Source organism: Caloenas nicobarica, chromosome 1 (genome assembly GCF_036013445.1).
Source record: "Caloenas nicobarica isolate bCalNic1 chromosome 1, bCalNic1.hap1, whole genome shotgun sequence".
Lineage (NCBI taxonomy): Eukaryota > Metazoa > Chordata > Aves > Columbiformes > Columbidae > Caloenas > Caloenas nicobarica.
In genome coordinates this window covers 9,949,508-9,965,762 of record NC_088245.1, presented here as the reverse complement: position 1 = coordinate 9,965,762, position 16,255 = coordinate 9,949,508, and the positions used below count along the sequence as shown (strand labels likewise).

Below are 16,255 nucleotides of genomic sequence, written 5' to 3'. Positions count from 1 at the left end.
AAAAACAAAGCTGAAGAGGCTGTGGCAGCATCCGATGCGTTCGCTGCCTCTGAGTCTCCTGCACTGACTGCACAGTGAGGTCTGAGAGCGCTGCAGCCGTGCAGAAATGCCTTCAGGAATGGCAGAAGTTGAAGAGTGTTACAAGACCACGTCTAGACTGCAAGTATCTCTGGTTTGCCTTCCTTCATGGTCTTCTTCCTAAGTCTGATCTGCCCTTCTCTCCTTTTCAGGCACGTTACAGAGGCTTTTCCTTCAGTATTCTTACAACACAGTTTATGCAAAAGTTTTTTTTAGCATGTACCTTGAAATCCAAGACAAACTCTAATACTGGTCCCAACTCCAGAGAGACAGGCTCCCTTACCAATATTTCTCTCCCCATTTCCTTCTCCCACTTTGTCCTGCTTTTCCAACATTTGTGGAGGTATTCAATTGTGAGTTACAGAGTTTGATGGAAAGGAAAAACCACAATCAAACCCATCATCAACTACAACCAGACTGGGTCAACAAACTACAAACCAGGTATCGTATTTACACTAGTGTACATACAGGTAATTCAGTGCAGTCTCATTCCTCCCTCGTCACAGCATGTTGGACTGATTGAAACAGAAAGAAGTTTTGCCATTGCTTTCACTAGGGCCAGCATTTCCACCGTATAAAAATCCGTCCTATAAAATTGTAAATCAGCTGCACATCAAGGATGGAGTAGTTTTCACTATCACTGCAACTTTAAACAAAACGCTTATTTTTAATATGGCTTGAATTGTAGCCAGGGCGTAATAGAGCTAAATCTGTGTGCAATGTTTTTCCAGTTCCTTATTCTCAAGTAATATGTATCCAATCGAGCAACAATAACAAAGAACCACACATGTACTCTTAAAAAACATACTTACAGCATTTAGTAGTTTTCAATAGAAAAATAGAATGCAACAGATGGATTTGGGAAAGTTGAGTTCACAAGGTTTACTCTTGTGGAGACAAAAATTGGGGTTGCCTTAGGAAAAATCTGTAAATCAAGGAATCGTTAATGGAAGCTCTCTGTTTGAGCTTACATGTTTATATTTAAAGGTTACTCTAGCTGGTTCCGTCTCTGTTTGTGCTGTTACCTCCCCATACAGAGGACAGCAAAAGAAAATAGGAAACAATAAACGATACAAGAAATTCATCTGGAGTTAAGACTATATTTATTGTTTTAAACTTTGCACACTCAACTTGGTCATCATCTTTCTGAGAACCCTGTGCTCAACAGAATTTTCCTGAACAGAATCTGTGACCTAGTGACACAATATAGACTTACAACCGACATTGAAATTGAAGCCAGTGAGATTAAAAGCAACACAAAACAAAACAAACAAAAAAAAGCCCCGAACAGCCTACATTCTTTAAGGAAAGATTCATTTACTTTTGATGTATCAACAATGACATTTCTTGTTAGTTTATGATAAGGACACAATGTCTCTGAAGGACACAAAAAGAGGAGCTCAGTGGTTGAAGGGCTCAACTGAGCTTTCAGTTTTATAGCTGGTTTTACCACATTTAGGCTATGAGCCAGAACTTACTGACATCAATGAACTTTGGATCAGGCCTTTAATCATATTAATTACCTTTGAAATAAGGAGATAAATATCATCTGTGCAAAAGCTTTCCAATCCTTGCACTAAGATGAAAATGCTTGGAAACTTTCAAATGTACAGAGCAAAACCCTGATGCTTCTGAAAACGACTTTCACCACAGATTTCAGCTGGACAAGGATTTCCCTAGTGCTCTCCTCAAATTTCCTTCCTCTAATATGCCACCAAAATCAAGGTGATATAAACCAAATAACCAGAACTCTGTTTTACAATAAACAGAAGGAACCTTTTCAGACCACAGATGTGGCCCTAATATGTGCATTTATACACTTTCTCTTCCTCTTCCTCTTCCTACCCGTAACATGCCCCGTAGGATGCTTCTAATCTTCTGCAAGACTTGAGTGACAAGAAGTTAAGAGGAAGCAAGAATGGGAGTTCAATAAAACTTCTGTCCAGCAACCTGTGAAATGGCAGAGCTAATGCTGGACCTTTGAAAACAAGTGACCATAGGAAATCAAGGTTGGCAGGGATTTAACCCTTCCTGACTGATTTCGCTAACTTTTAAAGCAAGTGCCTGAGTTTCCTAACCATGTTTGACATCTAATTAGTCGAGGAAAACAAGAAGTCAAAATACATCCTTGCTTTTCTTTTGAAATAAAGCACTGACAATTAGCTCCCAGGTATTTGTTTAGGCAAAAAACAAGCATGCATGTTAAAAGAAAGCACAATGACAGGCACTGAAAAGAGAAGTCACTTGGGTCATTGTTTTTACCTTGTGCATGTTTTCTTTTTTCAATATCATAAGTTTATTTTACTCAACCACAACTCTTTATGGAAAGGCAGAACACTTAAGTAAGTGGGTATCTTCTTTTTCTAATTGCTGGCAGTTTCGATAGAGATGAATCATGTAGTATCACAGTCATTTAGCAGTGAGGTATACCCTGAGAGATACATATTAGCATGTAAGGTACTCGGTCTGTGCCCAAAAGACATATTTTCAATACCTACAGTTCTTAAGGCTGTTCCTACGCAAGGTGTTAACACTGATCTGTGCATAGAATACTGTGCTGGAAGCAAAACTTGTCTGGAAAAGCACCAGCTGATAAGGCTTAGTTTTCCCTGGCTAGTAATGATATCCCCATACTTAGGGATCAATGCAGCAGCACAGGCAACACGCTCCTCTTGACCTGGCCAAGCATTTACACTGGTACTTAACATCAAGCATGTGAGTAGATCCGATCTGATTTTTTAGGACTACACATGTTTTAAGTCAAATATGGGAATCAAAGGCCAGAGTGTGAATCCCTGTAAGTCTTCAGACTTTACCTTGCTTTGAATTAACTGTGCATTTACTTTCTTTGCTAGATAGGAAACAGGGTTGCTCAGCATTTGAACTCATTTTCTTTTTACAGCCATCCACCAATTGTAATAACAGCCTAAATGTTTCTTTCAGTTTCCTGCTTTGCTCATATAGGACTGACTACATATTAAATGTTGATGTCTGATATATTTAAGAAACGAAAATGAGGCCTTTTTCTGCCAGTAGAGCAGAACTGGAAAACAACTAATCGGCACAGTGGCAAAATGTTGCTAAACTGTATATAGATACAGTACCAGTGGGGTGGGAAAAGAAAAGAAAACCAAAAAAAAAGAAAAAAAGAAAAAAAGAAAACCACTGTCAGTCAGATTTGGCCATCCTTTGCAATTAGTTTCTGTGAATTTAGTCAGTATAAGCAGGGGTAGCAGACTTGAGCCATAAATAAACTTTAAAAGGGTGAAAAATAATAAACAATAATTAATTAGCCGTTAAACCCCTTTACAGGATATTTTTATAGCATTTATGTTTCTATACTAATCTGAGTTCCAGTGTGATTGTGGAAGTTTGGAAGCAATTAGGAGGTTTTTAATGAGTTTTTTGACATGACATGTAGCTACGGTGGAAGCTTTCTTCAGACTCCAGTATTCAAAATAATCAACTTCATGTTAAATATAAATGGATTTTCTTATGAAAACCAAATGAATGGCTTCTGAACCCCTTAAACTGTTCTTTTCGTATATCTCTTTTCAAGTTTAAACACACACAAATATGCACATATGTGCTCTTTAGTAAAACTGTGCACATGCATTTATTTCATACAGTGCATTCAAGTTTTGCAGGTGTTTAACTTCTTTTTTTTTTTTTTCATCTGGAGTGTGAAAATTATGTCTGCCTTGTATCAGAGAGGACTTTACCCCCTCTCATTTGCATCACAAGAAAGATGAAATAAATCAGAAAACATATTCCTACTGCCAAGATGTATAGTGACACTATACTGTGAACTGAGATTGACATCTATGACCAGGCATGCACACACATGTTTTCTTTTTTCTACTGTAGAAGCAGTGTGTTACTTTTCCTCCCTTCTTTCAGAACCGTAGCTGCTGTTCTTTCAACCTTCAATAATCTGAGGATTCAGAGAAGTCAGCTCTTCAGAGACACATGTATATACACATAAATGTATAGATCTCCCTTTTAGAAATAATACTCTACAGCTCTTATGTTTTAAACTTGTTTCCCTGTTGCACATTCTCCAGATTCAGTGAATTCTTCTGAAAATGTACTTAGAGAGGAACTATACTGATAAAGAAAAGACTGCCTACTTCAGAGTCCTCCTTCAATCCTGGCAGTACATATTATACCAAAGTTAATTACTGACAATTGCAGTGTGAGTGGCATTACACAATTTCAAACGTAAACGTAACCTCACAGCTCTCTTTCTTCAGTTACACCTTCCCTGTGATCTCTAATGAAATACATCTGACTACACTGAAAACAACCTCAGATCAAATAAATTGCACTGCATTAAACATCCATAGGCAGTATTTTCTCGTGCATAACAGCCCTTTCCTCCTTTTCTGGACTGATCTGTTCCTTTCAGTTTATAGTTTCTTGGCAAACCCACCATCTACTGCTTATGTTAGGCATCTGATTGTCAGATTTGTACAAACTGAATATTCATGACTTGAAAATTAACCACTTCATGCCTAAAAAAAAAAAAAAAGGAAAATATAAATCTTCATCTATTCCTTGCTGTCGGGAACAGACCTGGTTTTGTGGCTGCACTACGTGCCCAGCACGGGAGAGATTAGCTGGGTGGCCAAACACGTCTCATCGTTTTAAAGAGTAAAGTCCGATGAAATAACACGAGACTGAAAAATACTCTTCCACGGATCAGCACGATCCGGAGTCCTCGTCTGCAAATGCAACTAACTCCTCTTTGTCTGTGTTTAAACTGTGTGGTACTGACCGTAGCACGGAGTGGCTTTTTAAGTATTTTTTTTTTTTCAGAAACCTCTCCAAATGCCAATTTCCCCCTTGGAAGATAAGGAAAACCAGGGAGGAAGGTGGGGAGGGGAGGCAGCGACAGGACAAGGAGGCGAGGTTTGGAGGAAAACCGAGAATAAGAGAAGAACAGACTTACCTTTATAGGATAATTTGAGCCTTGGCACATTATTCTTCACATGCTGGCAGTTCACTCTTCCTGCTAGTAATACTCCCAAGGAAAGCAAGGCAATCCCCCTGAGCCAGCCCATGCTGCGGCAGCCACTGTAGGGTCCCTGCGAGCCGGAGCCGCGGCGCTCCCCGTCCTGCCGGGCGCCGCCGGGGAACTTCAGGCAACCTGGGGAGCGGAGGTAACAGGTGATGGGGGTGGGCTCCGCGCCCCGCCGCGCCTCGCCGCGCCCCGCCGCCGCCAGCAGCCCCGGCCCCCCCCCGCCTCGCCGCCGCCGGGGTAACTTCAAGCCCCTCTCACGCACACGCCGCGGGCCGGAAAAGGAGGCAGCCCCCGGGCGCGAGTGGCGTGCGGGCGGGGGGGCGGCATGATGCGGGCGGCGGCGGCGCGGGCCGGGGGCAGGGGCCGGGGCCGGGGCCGGGCCGGGGCTGGCGGGCGCCCCGCTCCCTGCGCGGCGGGCGGGGTCCCGGGCGGCAGGGGCGGGCGCGGCGGCGGCCCCGCGCTCCCCGCGCACATGGAGGAGCGGGGGACAGCGCTTCTCCCCGCGCTCCCGAGAGCGGCTGACAATGGGAGCGCGGGGAAGCTCGACCCCCCCCACCCCCCCCCCCCCGCTTCCCCGGCTGTCACAGCACACATGCAGGGGAAAAAAAAAAAAAAAAAAAAAAGGAAATAAAGAAACACATCGCGGCAGAGATTAGAGGCACAGAGCTATATATTTCGCAAGCTATTTTATGTCATTGTCCAGGTTGCTGGGTTTGCGCCTTTATTAGTATTAGTAGTAGTATTATTATTATTAATCCATTTTATGGCTCTAATTAAAAGCTGTACGTCCCCCTTTAAAAACAACGACAGCAAAACACAACCCACAGTGTTGCTACCCACAGAAATAACAGCTCCTGCCCATAACGTAATCCTCTTCGGGTTGCTCCCGGTTAAAAACAAGTAACAAAGTCTGCCATCAGCATAACTTTACCACTGAAGCTTTTAAAGCCTTTTAGGGAAGGTTACTCTAACCCTCTCGCCCTCCCCACCTTCTGCACTGCTCCAGTTCAGCAAAAGAAATTCCTAGTAAAGCCCACTTCAACAATCAGTTCAAGACATGTACAGGTCTAGAGGGGCTTATAAATTACACTGCAGTGTTCTCTGAAGTGTTCACGTAAGCTAAAAATGGTCCAAACCTTCCAATTTCTAGGACTGTGTCATTATTATAATCTTATATTTTTATGCAATAAAACTAGGAAATTATTTTTGTTTGTTTAAACAAAAGGGCACACAAAATCCCCACAGGTCTTCTAAATGTTAAGGAGCTGTAAATACAAACATTTAGGCAAACTTGAGTTTTCCCCTCCCACACATCTGAACAACTCCCTTCTAGTGAGTGATGGTTTATCAAATTTTCCATGCTGTGCTGAATATCAATTTAATGTGCATTTTGGAATGTAATGTCTTGCACAGATAGGTACCCTGTATTACATTCCTAATGCAATATTGACAGAAACACTGGCAATCAACCTTCACAAAATATTTGCATCATCAAAGAAGTGTGATGACCCCTCTTTATTTTGTTCTATATTTTTCTAGAAAAAAGAGTCTGTGAGTGTTTTATGATGACAGAGTCTATGGTATTCCAGTGAGATCGCTTCCTTCCTTTTACCATTATTTACTGCAGGTTGAAAAACAGTTGTCTTGTCCCACTAACAATGACCGCACTACACTCCAAATTCTACGGAACAAAGCATCTCTTTTCTGTTTTCAAACCTAGCTACTAACCTAGCATCTAGGAAAGAGTCTTCACTTTGAAACTGAAGTTCATAGTTGAAAATGCGGGTGTCAGTATAGTTCTAATTAAAACGTAAAAACTCGTGCAGAACAAGTCTTGGTAAAGCAAAGGCTAAAAATCCTGTCATTGCTGCTTTCATTGCTTAATATTCACACACCAGTGGAAAAGAAGGGGCTTTCCCCCTCTCCTCTTTAACAAATTCTTCTGCTTCCTGAGTTTAATTCATTAATCCTGTGGCATTGTATCTGCCAGATTCAGCGATTCTATTGATCAGCAGGATTGTAAAGAAAATAAAATCCAAAAATAATGTTGATTTTGGTCATTCCCACACTTGTTATCCTGAGCATTTTCATGCTCCAGGCAGTGGATTAGAGCTCCAAAATGACAAGAGACGCCTGTCTGTTTTCCATGGATTACTCGCTACAGACATTCACTCTGCAAAGGAATTCCTGTCACTTTGAGATTATTTGGAGAATCGGCCTAATGAATTATCCTTTTGTATTGAGCAAACAATTAGAAACAAAACACAAAAGATGCACCATATTCAGGACTTTATAAAGCACATCATTTTACAATGATGTTGTTACACTCAATTTACTTCTAGTTGCACAAAGAAGGCACAACTACTTTTTTTTTTTTTTAAATTTTATTTTTCTTATAAGGAAAAGAGTACGAGGCTAAAATTCTACTTTTCTCACATAGAACAAATGTGCAGTGCTCCAGACTATTTTATAGCAACCAAATAAACAAATCATGGTCCCCAGTTAATACATATTTTGCCCAGAAAACATGCGGATTAGATACAATGAGTATTAACTTCTCCAAGATTACATTTTGAGAGATAAAATATGGCATCATTTCAGGAGAGATGAGAGATACTTTTAACATCCTTCGTGTGAGAGGCCACTGACATTTTGCCTTCCTCTGTGGGATATACCAGTCCGAAGACACAGAGAAGGGTAAAAACTGATCCTGTGGGTAGTCCCCCTGCTATTTATCTCTAAGTAGTGCTAATCAGCTAGTCAGGATAGCATATGCTACACCCCCTTGTAAGGAAAGGGGCAATGGCAGCACTTCAGTGATGCTTGAAGAGGCTTTGTATCTCAAAGACACCCATTGCCATATGTTGCTTCTGCCAAGGCAAAACTGGGCTCTGCTTGGAAGGAATGATTTGGCCAAGGCTCCTACGGCAAGTGCCAGAAACGTCAACTCTGGGAATTTAGGGTGGGCAACAACTCACTTTCAAACGACAACCTATTCACCTTTTTTCTTTGGTCTTTTGAAAGCAATCTAGCTGCTGAGTTTAGAGAGAGAGAAAAAGTAAAAGCCAAAGTTTCCTCAGTTCTTCAAATAATGCCCTTCTCCCCTGAAGAAAACCACAGTTATTAGCTTAATTAATTATTCCATCATTGCTCAGCAAGTTCAAAAGGAGCAACAGTTCTGCATCATTTCCCATATTTGTTGCAGATTTTATTTTTATTTTCTATAATGGCATTTATATGACACTCTATATAGTGTTTTATGTCTCAAAACCCAGATAGGCACATGTTTCTGATCTCATGCTGTGTGGCATTATGATTTGGAGTTTTTTCTACCACCTTTCAATACATGAAACAAGTTCACATTGATAGACCCTATAAAAAGTTATACATGGATGTATCTGGGCTTTCACTGTTGACCATTCATGCAGAATTACTCTTTCAATCACTTACAAGTTGGCATCATTTTGTGCTTCTCATTACTCAGAAATAGTATTACTTAACTCATGATTACTTTAAAACTTCTTGCTATTGCTGTGATTTTTAAGCTTAGAAGCTCTTGAAAACTTAACTACTCTAAGAAAGTCTTTAGTGTGCTTTAAAAGTGTACTTATGTTTCCAGAATCGTTTCCTGTGTTTTAGATGAGTCATTACTTGTTTATACTGATGTGATCAGGTTCTTCTCAGAACTAAGCAGGAATTACCAGAATCCATTTTTGATATACAGCACTAATCCAGTAATTTCTGAGGAGAAGATTTCTCGGATTAAGTGTACAATTTCTGGTTAAAATCAGGGGGGGGGAAAAAAAAACAACTTCCGGACTGTATCCGATTGCTAAAAACCTCCCAAGAGAAGACACTCCTGTAGGAAGTGTGAAATCTTAACTTGGATACACTCCCTGCTATCTTCTCCCATAGCAGGTGAGTTGCTTGATAAGCTGAACATTTACAGTTCTGCAAAAGGTGCCTTTGATATTGCTCCAGTTGTACATCTAATTGTAACAAGTTTTAGAATAACTGTATCATTATTAGCCCAAAATGAGGCTCATTCTAGAGTCCAATTACGAGTGCATTTGTTACGTGGTATGTGAGAGACCCAGGATGCAGTTTCACAACACATTGACTTCACAAGAAAAATCCCGTTTAAGAAGATCCAGACATCAGCTGCCACATTTTGCTTTCATGTGGTGGACTGCCATTCTCTTATTTGGGACGCTGCAAACTTTTCGTGGGGACGTACTAGAAATATGGTGAAAAAGAATGTTTAAAAATAATCCTCATGTGGCTATGATAAGGGTTGTTTTCCATGCAGATGCAGTGCATGCACCAGCTAATGGAGTAGAAAGAATTGTGAACTGGCATTGGGGAAAAGCAGCAATGCAGAGGAATTTCGGATGTTTGCCACACTTCTGAAGGCAACATGTCATGAATTTCTGCCTCTAGGTTCAAGTCCTTTGTGTATATCAGCCAGCAATCTAAACCAGGAATCTATTTGACAAATAGCTTAACTCTGACACAGTTGTTCTTCTCTCTTCCTTATGGAAGAACTAAAAAAAAAAAAAAAAAAAGAAAAAAAACATGTAACAGGCCTATATGGTGAAGAAAAAAATGCTTCTGATATCCAGACCTGCTGAACTGGATATCGGATATTATTTTTGCGATGTTGATGATTATCACATTAGTTGAAGAGGTTATAAAGAGCTGCTTCTACTTGGATTTTAAAGGATTTAAAATTCTGTGGATTAGCACTTTTTAAATTCTGAAGCAATCACAGAGCAGTTACTTAAAAATGCATCAGCAAAAAAGGAGTTGAAGGTGTAGAGTTTAACATTTTATCAAGTTGGAGTTGGCAAAATCACAGCCTTGCATCTAGATTTGGAAATATTCTTGCTGTTGAAAGTCTAGACTTGTCTTTCCCTGGCGCTCCCTTGGGCTGTGTTGTATTTGGTAGCCTCATTTGAATCTCCTGAATCTACACAAATCTGTAACATTTCTTATTACTGCATGTGATCGGGTTGCTAACCACGCCAGTTAGTATCTGCGTTCTCTCAATAACACTGTATCTTACCATCTTGTCACGATCAACTTTTCCTTCGTTTCTCAGGACTAATGAGACTGTACTGTATGTGATGCTTGTACTTTTGGCAGCATAATGGGATCTGTATCAGTATGATGTGTTTTATTCACAATGCTTTCAGGTCTATTAAACACCTCATCAAATTCTTCAAAAATATTCTTTGCATCCTGTTCTGTAGACAGGTTATATGCCTGTCTGAACAGCAGCATTTTTGAATTGCTCTTCAAAACTAAATAAAACTTTTCTATTCTCTCAGTCTCTGCTGCCTGATGTTCATCTCATACGCAACTGTATGGCAACTGTGATACCCAGACCCATGGTAAGAAAGTCACCTTAATAGCTCAGTGCCAGGTATCTGACATTAATAAAAATCACAGAAAAGCTTGTTTTCCCCAACTCCTAGTATTGGTCAGCAGCTTCTGTTTCCAATGGATTAACGCTGGGGTACTCATCCAAATTGAACAAAATTCCAATTCTATTAACTTTCAAGTACAGAGAGTTCCACTGCTCTGATTGCTTATGTTTATTGGCTGTTGGGCCTTCGTTGAGGAAATACTGGCACGGACGTATGTTTTTTTTACAGGAGATGAGGGAAATGCAAAGAAATAGTTGATGTTCTAATTCTTCAGAGAAAAGCCAATTTAAGAAAAATCATTATAAAGGGGAAAACAAAGCAACAGCAGCCATGAAAATTTTGGCTCCTTAAATCCTATTCCAGGCCTGACATGTTAAACTTTGCTGAGGGAAATCTAATCAAGCCGGAAGGCCTCCTCCCAAACAACCAGCTGCAGAATGACTTACTCCTCTAACCCAACAGATTTAATGGTTGGTGGATCTCTGAGAAGATAGATAAGAGCCAGTTTTCAAGGTGTATTACACAGAAATGCATTACAGATTCAGTTATTTTGGCATTCAAATCCCATTTTTGCTTTCATCATCCTCATTTTTTCAACATTGGAACAACTGACAAAACATAAAATATTTTCCTGCACCAAACCCAAGGAATTGCTGTGACTCAGAAAAATAAGACATAGATCAATATCAAAAGATGGTTTTCAGGATTTTCTGCTTGTCTTTGAAAGTCCCCTTATGTTGTGATTTGCATCTTTAGACCTCGGTATACCTTTCAAGGTCTGATCCGAAGGGATTCGATCAGGGCCACACACTAAGATGTTAAAATGACAAGAAATTGATACTGCCTTTCTCATGTACTATGGCAACTGTCTCATCCTTACCTCTTCATTTGTCACAGTAAGCAAGTCATTCCTGTCAGCCCTAAAAGTCCCCTCTTATCACTCCGTATACAAAAAATCCCTAGTTCTATTGTATCTGGGATCTATCATGGCCAACCTTTTGGCCTTCTGTAATTTTGCTTAGTAACCTTTACTGCCAACTGTCAAAGACTTGAAAGACACAACACTATCTTGTGTGCCACCCACTCATCACAGGCTTTAAAATAGTCCAGGTGAATTGCGGCAGAGTCATATGCACAAACCACAAACTGAAAGCTTATGCAACATCTGCTATGATCATTGTTCTTTTCTGGACCTTTCTTCTTCTCTCTCTGCTTTTTTTTCTTCTCCTTGTGCTGAGTGGTTCATTAGTATATGACAAAGGTATAAGACCAACAAAACCGTAACCACTGGCTGTCATCTTCATACAACTGCCCTGTTTGACTTTCTAGACTTGAAAACTTTTTAATGAGGATGTTTTTTTCATCAACAAATTACAAGTCTGATTCTGTTGAACAGAGTGTGTGGGTGCAAGTCGTCTTTGGAAGATCAAACAATATCACACAAAATGTAGAGGCTAAAGAGCCAGTTAGAGGCTTCCGAGGCCAAAACTGATAGCTATTTAATCACTACTCAGCTGGTCTGCGGAAACTGGGAATGGTAGGTAAGCTGTGATAGCTTAGGAAAACTTGGTTGAACCTACAATAATTTGACCACTGTGAATGCTTTTCGAGTCAGCAATATGTAGAAGTGTGTGCTAGAAGAGTAGGGGGGGTGGAATTCAAAGAAAAACAAGCTCTAAGAAAGCATTAACTAACTGTCTTTCCCTCTCTGAATCCCTAGTGAATAGGGATTTCAGCAGGGGAGGGGAGCTTTATCCCTCCTCTGGACTGAATTTGTAACCATTTCAGAAAAGCTTTCCACTGCATTATTTTCCTATTTGTTTCTCTGACATCAGAGTTCATTATATTTTAGGAAGGTAAATATAGACACAGGAAAGAAAGATTCCTTCTGTCTCCTGAAGTGCTGAAATCCAAAACAAAGTTAAGGTGGAGCTGGACCAGTCAGTCGCATAAATCTTGTCTGTGGAAATTCGAAAGTAGGTTGAACACATGTACATACATATTCCATTAGAGCAATTCTCTAGGAAAATAACTGAAAACCCAGCTTGTTTTCTGTTTCTGAGGCATTCCAGAAATACTTAAATATTTTGCTATTTTGACATTTGTATATGCTTATAGAGAGAATGACTACAGAGAGCTCCAGGTAATAAAACGCACATCCCTGACTCTATAATGCATTTTTTCCACCAGCACTTGGGCTTGGTGAAAGTGCAGTCAAACCTAAGTCTGAACAGTTGCAGTCCATCTTCCCCCTTTTCTCTTCTCTCCAAGCAGGGTATGAAGATGTAGTTTCAGCACTCAGAGCTCCCCGGAGTGGCTCACCCGGTGACTGAGGACTAGCAGCATTGGGAAAGGTGGTAAAAGTGGTAAAGGAAACATATGGCCAGATGTGGGGAGTAGCGCTGCACCACAGCAGCCTGACACTCTGTTGGAGATCATACAATAATGCGGATCGGCTGACACCGTATAACATCTTTCTCCTTTCTCAGAGTCTGCCCCGGTCCCTATATCAGAGAAGAAGAAAAGACAAAGATGCTGGTAGTGCTAATAAATAATTCCCACTACGACAGAAATTCTTAGTTCTGGACCAGCACTGGCTACTGAGCAACACTTTTTGACTTATGATCAGGCTAGGAAAGAAGAAAAATCGTATACCAATAAGCCAGGTATTCTGTACATGCAAAATAGTGTAATTCAAGCATATTCTATGTTATACCAAAATAGTCACAGAAAAAGCCTGGACTCATACATGCAAACTATGTATCTATGTATATATACACAGAGGCAATACATGTTGTATATGCATAGTATAACAAAATTAGCGTAATTAGCCACCTTCATTTCCCCTGGAATTTCACAATATCCCACAGATTAATTCCTCAGGTTTTCTTTTTTTGTCGTCGTTTATTCTTTCTGTTTAAAGCTTATATGCATCATGTACTGGTTTCATGAATCTCTCAGCCAAAAGCCAGAGTATTACTTAATGCTTTGCATAACAATCTTATAAACTATAAATACATGCCTATGAAGGTTGCTTTTCTTTTTTTTTTTTTTTCTTGTTTGTCTCTACCTTCAAGTGAAACAGAACAAGAATATGTTCCATTGTTTATACTGATCAGCACAGACTAGGCAGTGAGGGGGAAAAAACGAGGCATCTGTTGAATACAAATGAAGACAGCAGGTTGGTGTGTGAGTACTTAGGTTCTGAAGCTACTTGTCATTTGCTTTTAGCAGCTGAAACCTCACTCTCCTCCTCCCCCCCAACCATGGGACAAAGTTATGGAAAACACGGTGACTTCAGGAAGGTGACTTTACATGAAACTGCAAAAGCTGATGCACACAAGCCCAATCTTTGCCTATTTTCCCCCTCATACTTAAGTTTACCAATGACAATTTTGTTGTACAATCCCTTTTAGCTGCTGTTAAAAGAGCCTTGAAACTCCTTGCGTGATGTTGCTAACGACAGGGAACAGTGTGCTGAAGCCTAGAATTACTGTCCTTAAAAGGTTTATTATGATGGCAAAACCAACTGTTAGGAGAGCTCCCTAGTGCCCAAAAGGTCTGTATTGTGCTTCAGCAAAGGGGGGTTTCACAATAAATTGTGAAAATTGGAAGGAGAAGAAGAGGAAAAAGCAGCACACCAGACTTCAAACAAATCTTGCTCTCCATTTTTCTTCTGAAGTGTTGAACGATACATGACTTCATATGATGTGTGGTAATTCCCCCTTCTCTATTTTGAGGGGAATAAATGGGTTCTATTTCTGAGAATATGTATTAAAGCCAAATTTTACTCTCAGTTACCCTGATGTCGATCCCAAGCAACAACAATTCAAATGCAATTCCTCTGGATTTACACTGATGTAACGGAAAACAGAATGTGGTGCTTGAAAAAGCAGCTGTCACCTTATGGAAAACTTTATGAAATATCTTATTTGGAAACAAGCATTCTTCTGTGCAGTGTATTTGCCTGTACTTCTTTTCTCTCATGCCTTCTTTCTGAAGACAGTGCTTTAAAACAGAATCACTGTTGTTTCTTAAGAATTTTTCTGCTTCTGCACTTATTCTCCACCTGACATCATAATCCTCTGTTTGTGACATAATAATAATTTTTACAATGACCAGTTGTGATACTACAGGCTGGGCTTAAGATCTGATCTGAAAAATGCATTTTACTCTGGTATCTTACATAACGTCATATCAACTTTCAGCTCAAGAGATAATAATTTCAACCAAGTGACATCAATTAAGTTTTCATACAAGGGAGTGGTACACTTGATATAACTCCCTAGAGATAATTCCCTCTGGAGTTTATAGTTTTATGATTTGACCTTTAAAAATATTTGCACTCTCTACCCAGTGCTTGCTTATGCAAATCTAACAATTTTGCTGAAGTAGAAAAATGTTACGTATACAATTCAGTCCAGTCTCTCACAGGAGTTAAAAGTCACAAGAAGCAGAAGCTTAAGAAAAGGAAAATCAAATGCAAATATATTTCCATGAATTGTTCAATGAATTTCAGATACCATAATGATTTATGAGAATAACCTGCAACATGATATCTTTCCTGACAAGTGCTGAGTGGGTACCCTTCTAAAGTTTGCAGTCTTATGTTTGAGGATACAGTTTCATCCTGTATTTTTGCTCTTAAATTCAGTGGTTTCTCTGTTCATCCTACCATCTTTGGCAGCTTTAACTGGAGTTATTCATAGGTTTCAAATTATGCACATGCTTTGCTGGATCTACGCCCATGTGTGTTGAAATTTTGTTATGAGTAGGACAGCCAGCAAAATCCAGAATTAGGGAGAGCCAATTTTTGTTCTTTAGCGCACTTCGTACTTCAAGAAAGGACCTCCAGGAAAAATAGGAATCTAGGGGAACAGGTTATCAGATGCTGTGTAGCCTGAATCTTCTCTTCCTGACAGCTGAAAACAGTTGAAAAACAGCAGACTATGCCTAAACTTAAGCCAGATGCAGGACCAAGATTTCTAGAGTCTCAAAGTTTTGTGTTTAAGTAGACCATTAAACAGAGATTTGAGATGTAAATTACTTTTAACAAATATCAAACTCTGGATTGCTTAAATGACAAGATTTAAACTTGTTTCCTTCTTTAGGAGATATTTCTAAGGAACTTACTTTCTTGAATTAAATATGTAGCTTCTTATAAGATGCTAAACATACAAAGCAACAGGTGGAAGAAATAAACTAACATTTTGTGAATATTCTCTACTGCAATTGTTATGTTAAAGTCATTATTTCTCATTAAAGAGCTCAGAAGTTCCCACCCTTCCACAAGTGCTGTTTTCCTAAATCGAGAGAACTCTGGCTAGTGAAGGAGTTGTTTTCCTCTTGGTAAAATGTCCTGCTGTAGTAAAATGTTCCATCTGGAATGCCCAGCTATGGAACTGTAAAAGTAAATTTCTCTGTGGTATCATCTCCTTGAAGGCCATGTGCATACAAGATGAGTCTCTTACACCATAAGATGGATCTCTGATGACATGAATTAGTATATAGCATGTGTTGCTTTGGAAAACTTTGTTTAATATTGAACACTGGTTGATGATACTCTCCAGTGATATCACATTACAAAACTGATTATAAAAATACCGCAACCACATTATGGATAAAGTTATCCATTCTGTTTGCCACACCAATGCCTTACCATGGAAATCCATCCTAGATTTATTGACCGCAAATTATTGTATATGTGAAATAAATTAGTTGGAGA

General features: G+C 39.6%; 1 protein-coding gene across 2 annotated transcripts in view; it reads right to left on the bottom strand.

Annotated features, from left to right (window-relative positions):
* Nucleotides 1-16,255, bottom strand: part of SEMA3A (semaphorin 3A) — a 200,762-nt gene that overhangs the window by 164,467 nt on the left and 20,040 nt on the right. The window contains exon 2 of one of the 2 annotated variants that reach the window (XM_065629465.1): nucleotides 5,030-5,227. In XM_065629465.1, coding sequence (XP_065485537.1) covers nucleotides 5,030-5,141 — 112 coding nt within the window. In that variant the 5' untranslated portion in view covers nucleotides 5,142-5,227. Of the gene's footprint in view, nucleotides 1-5,029; nucleotides 5,261-16,255 lie in introns of those variants that run through there. The other variant, XM_065629474.1, reaches the window with a different exon arrangement.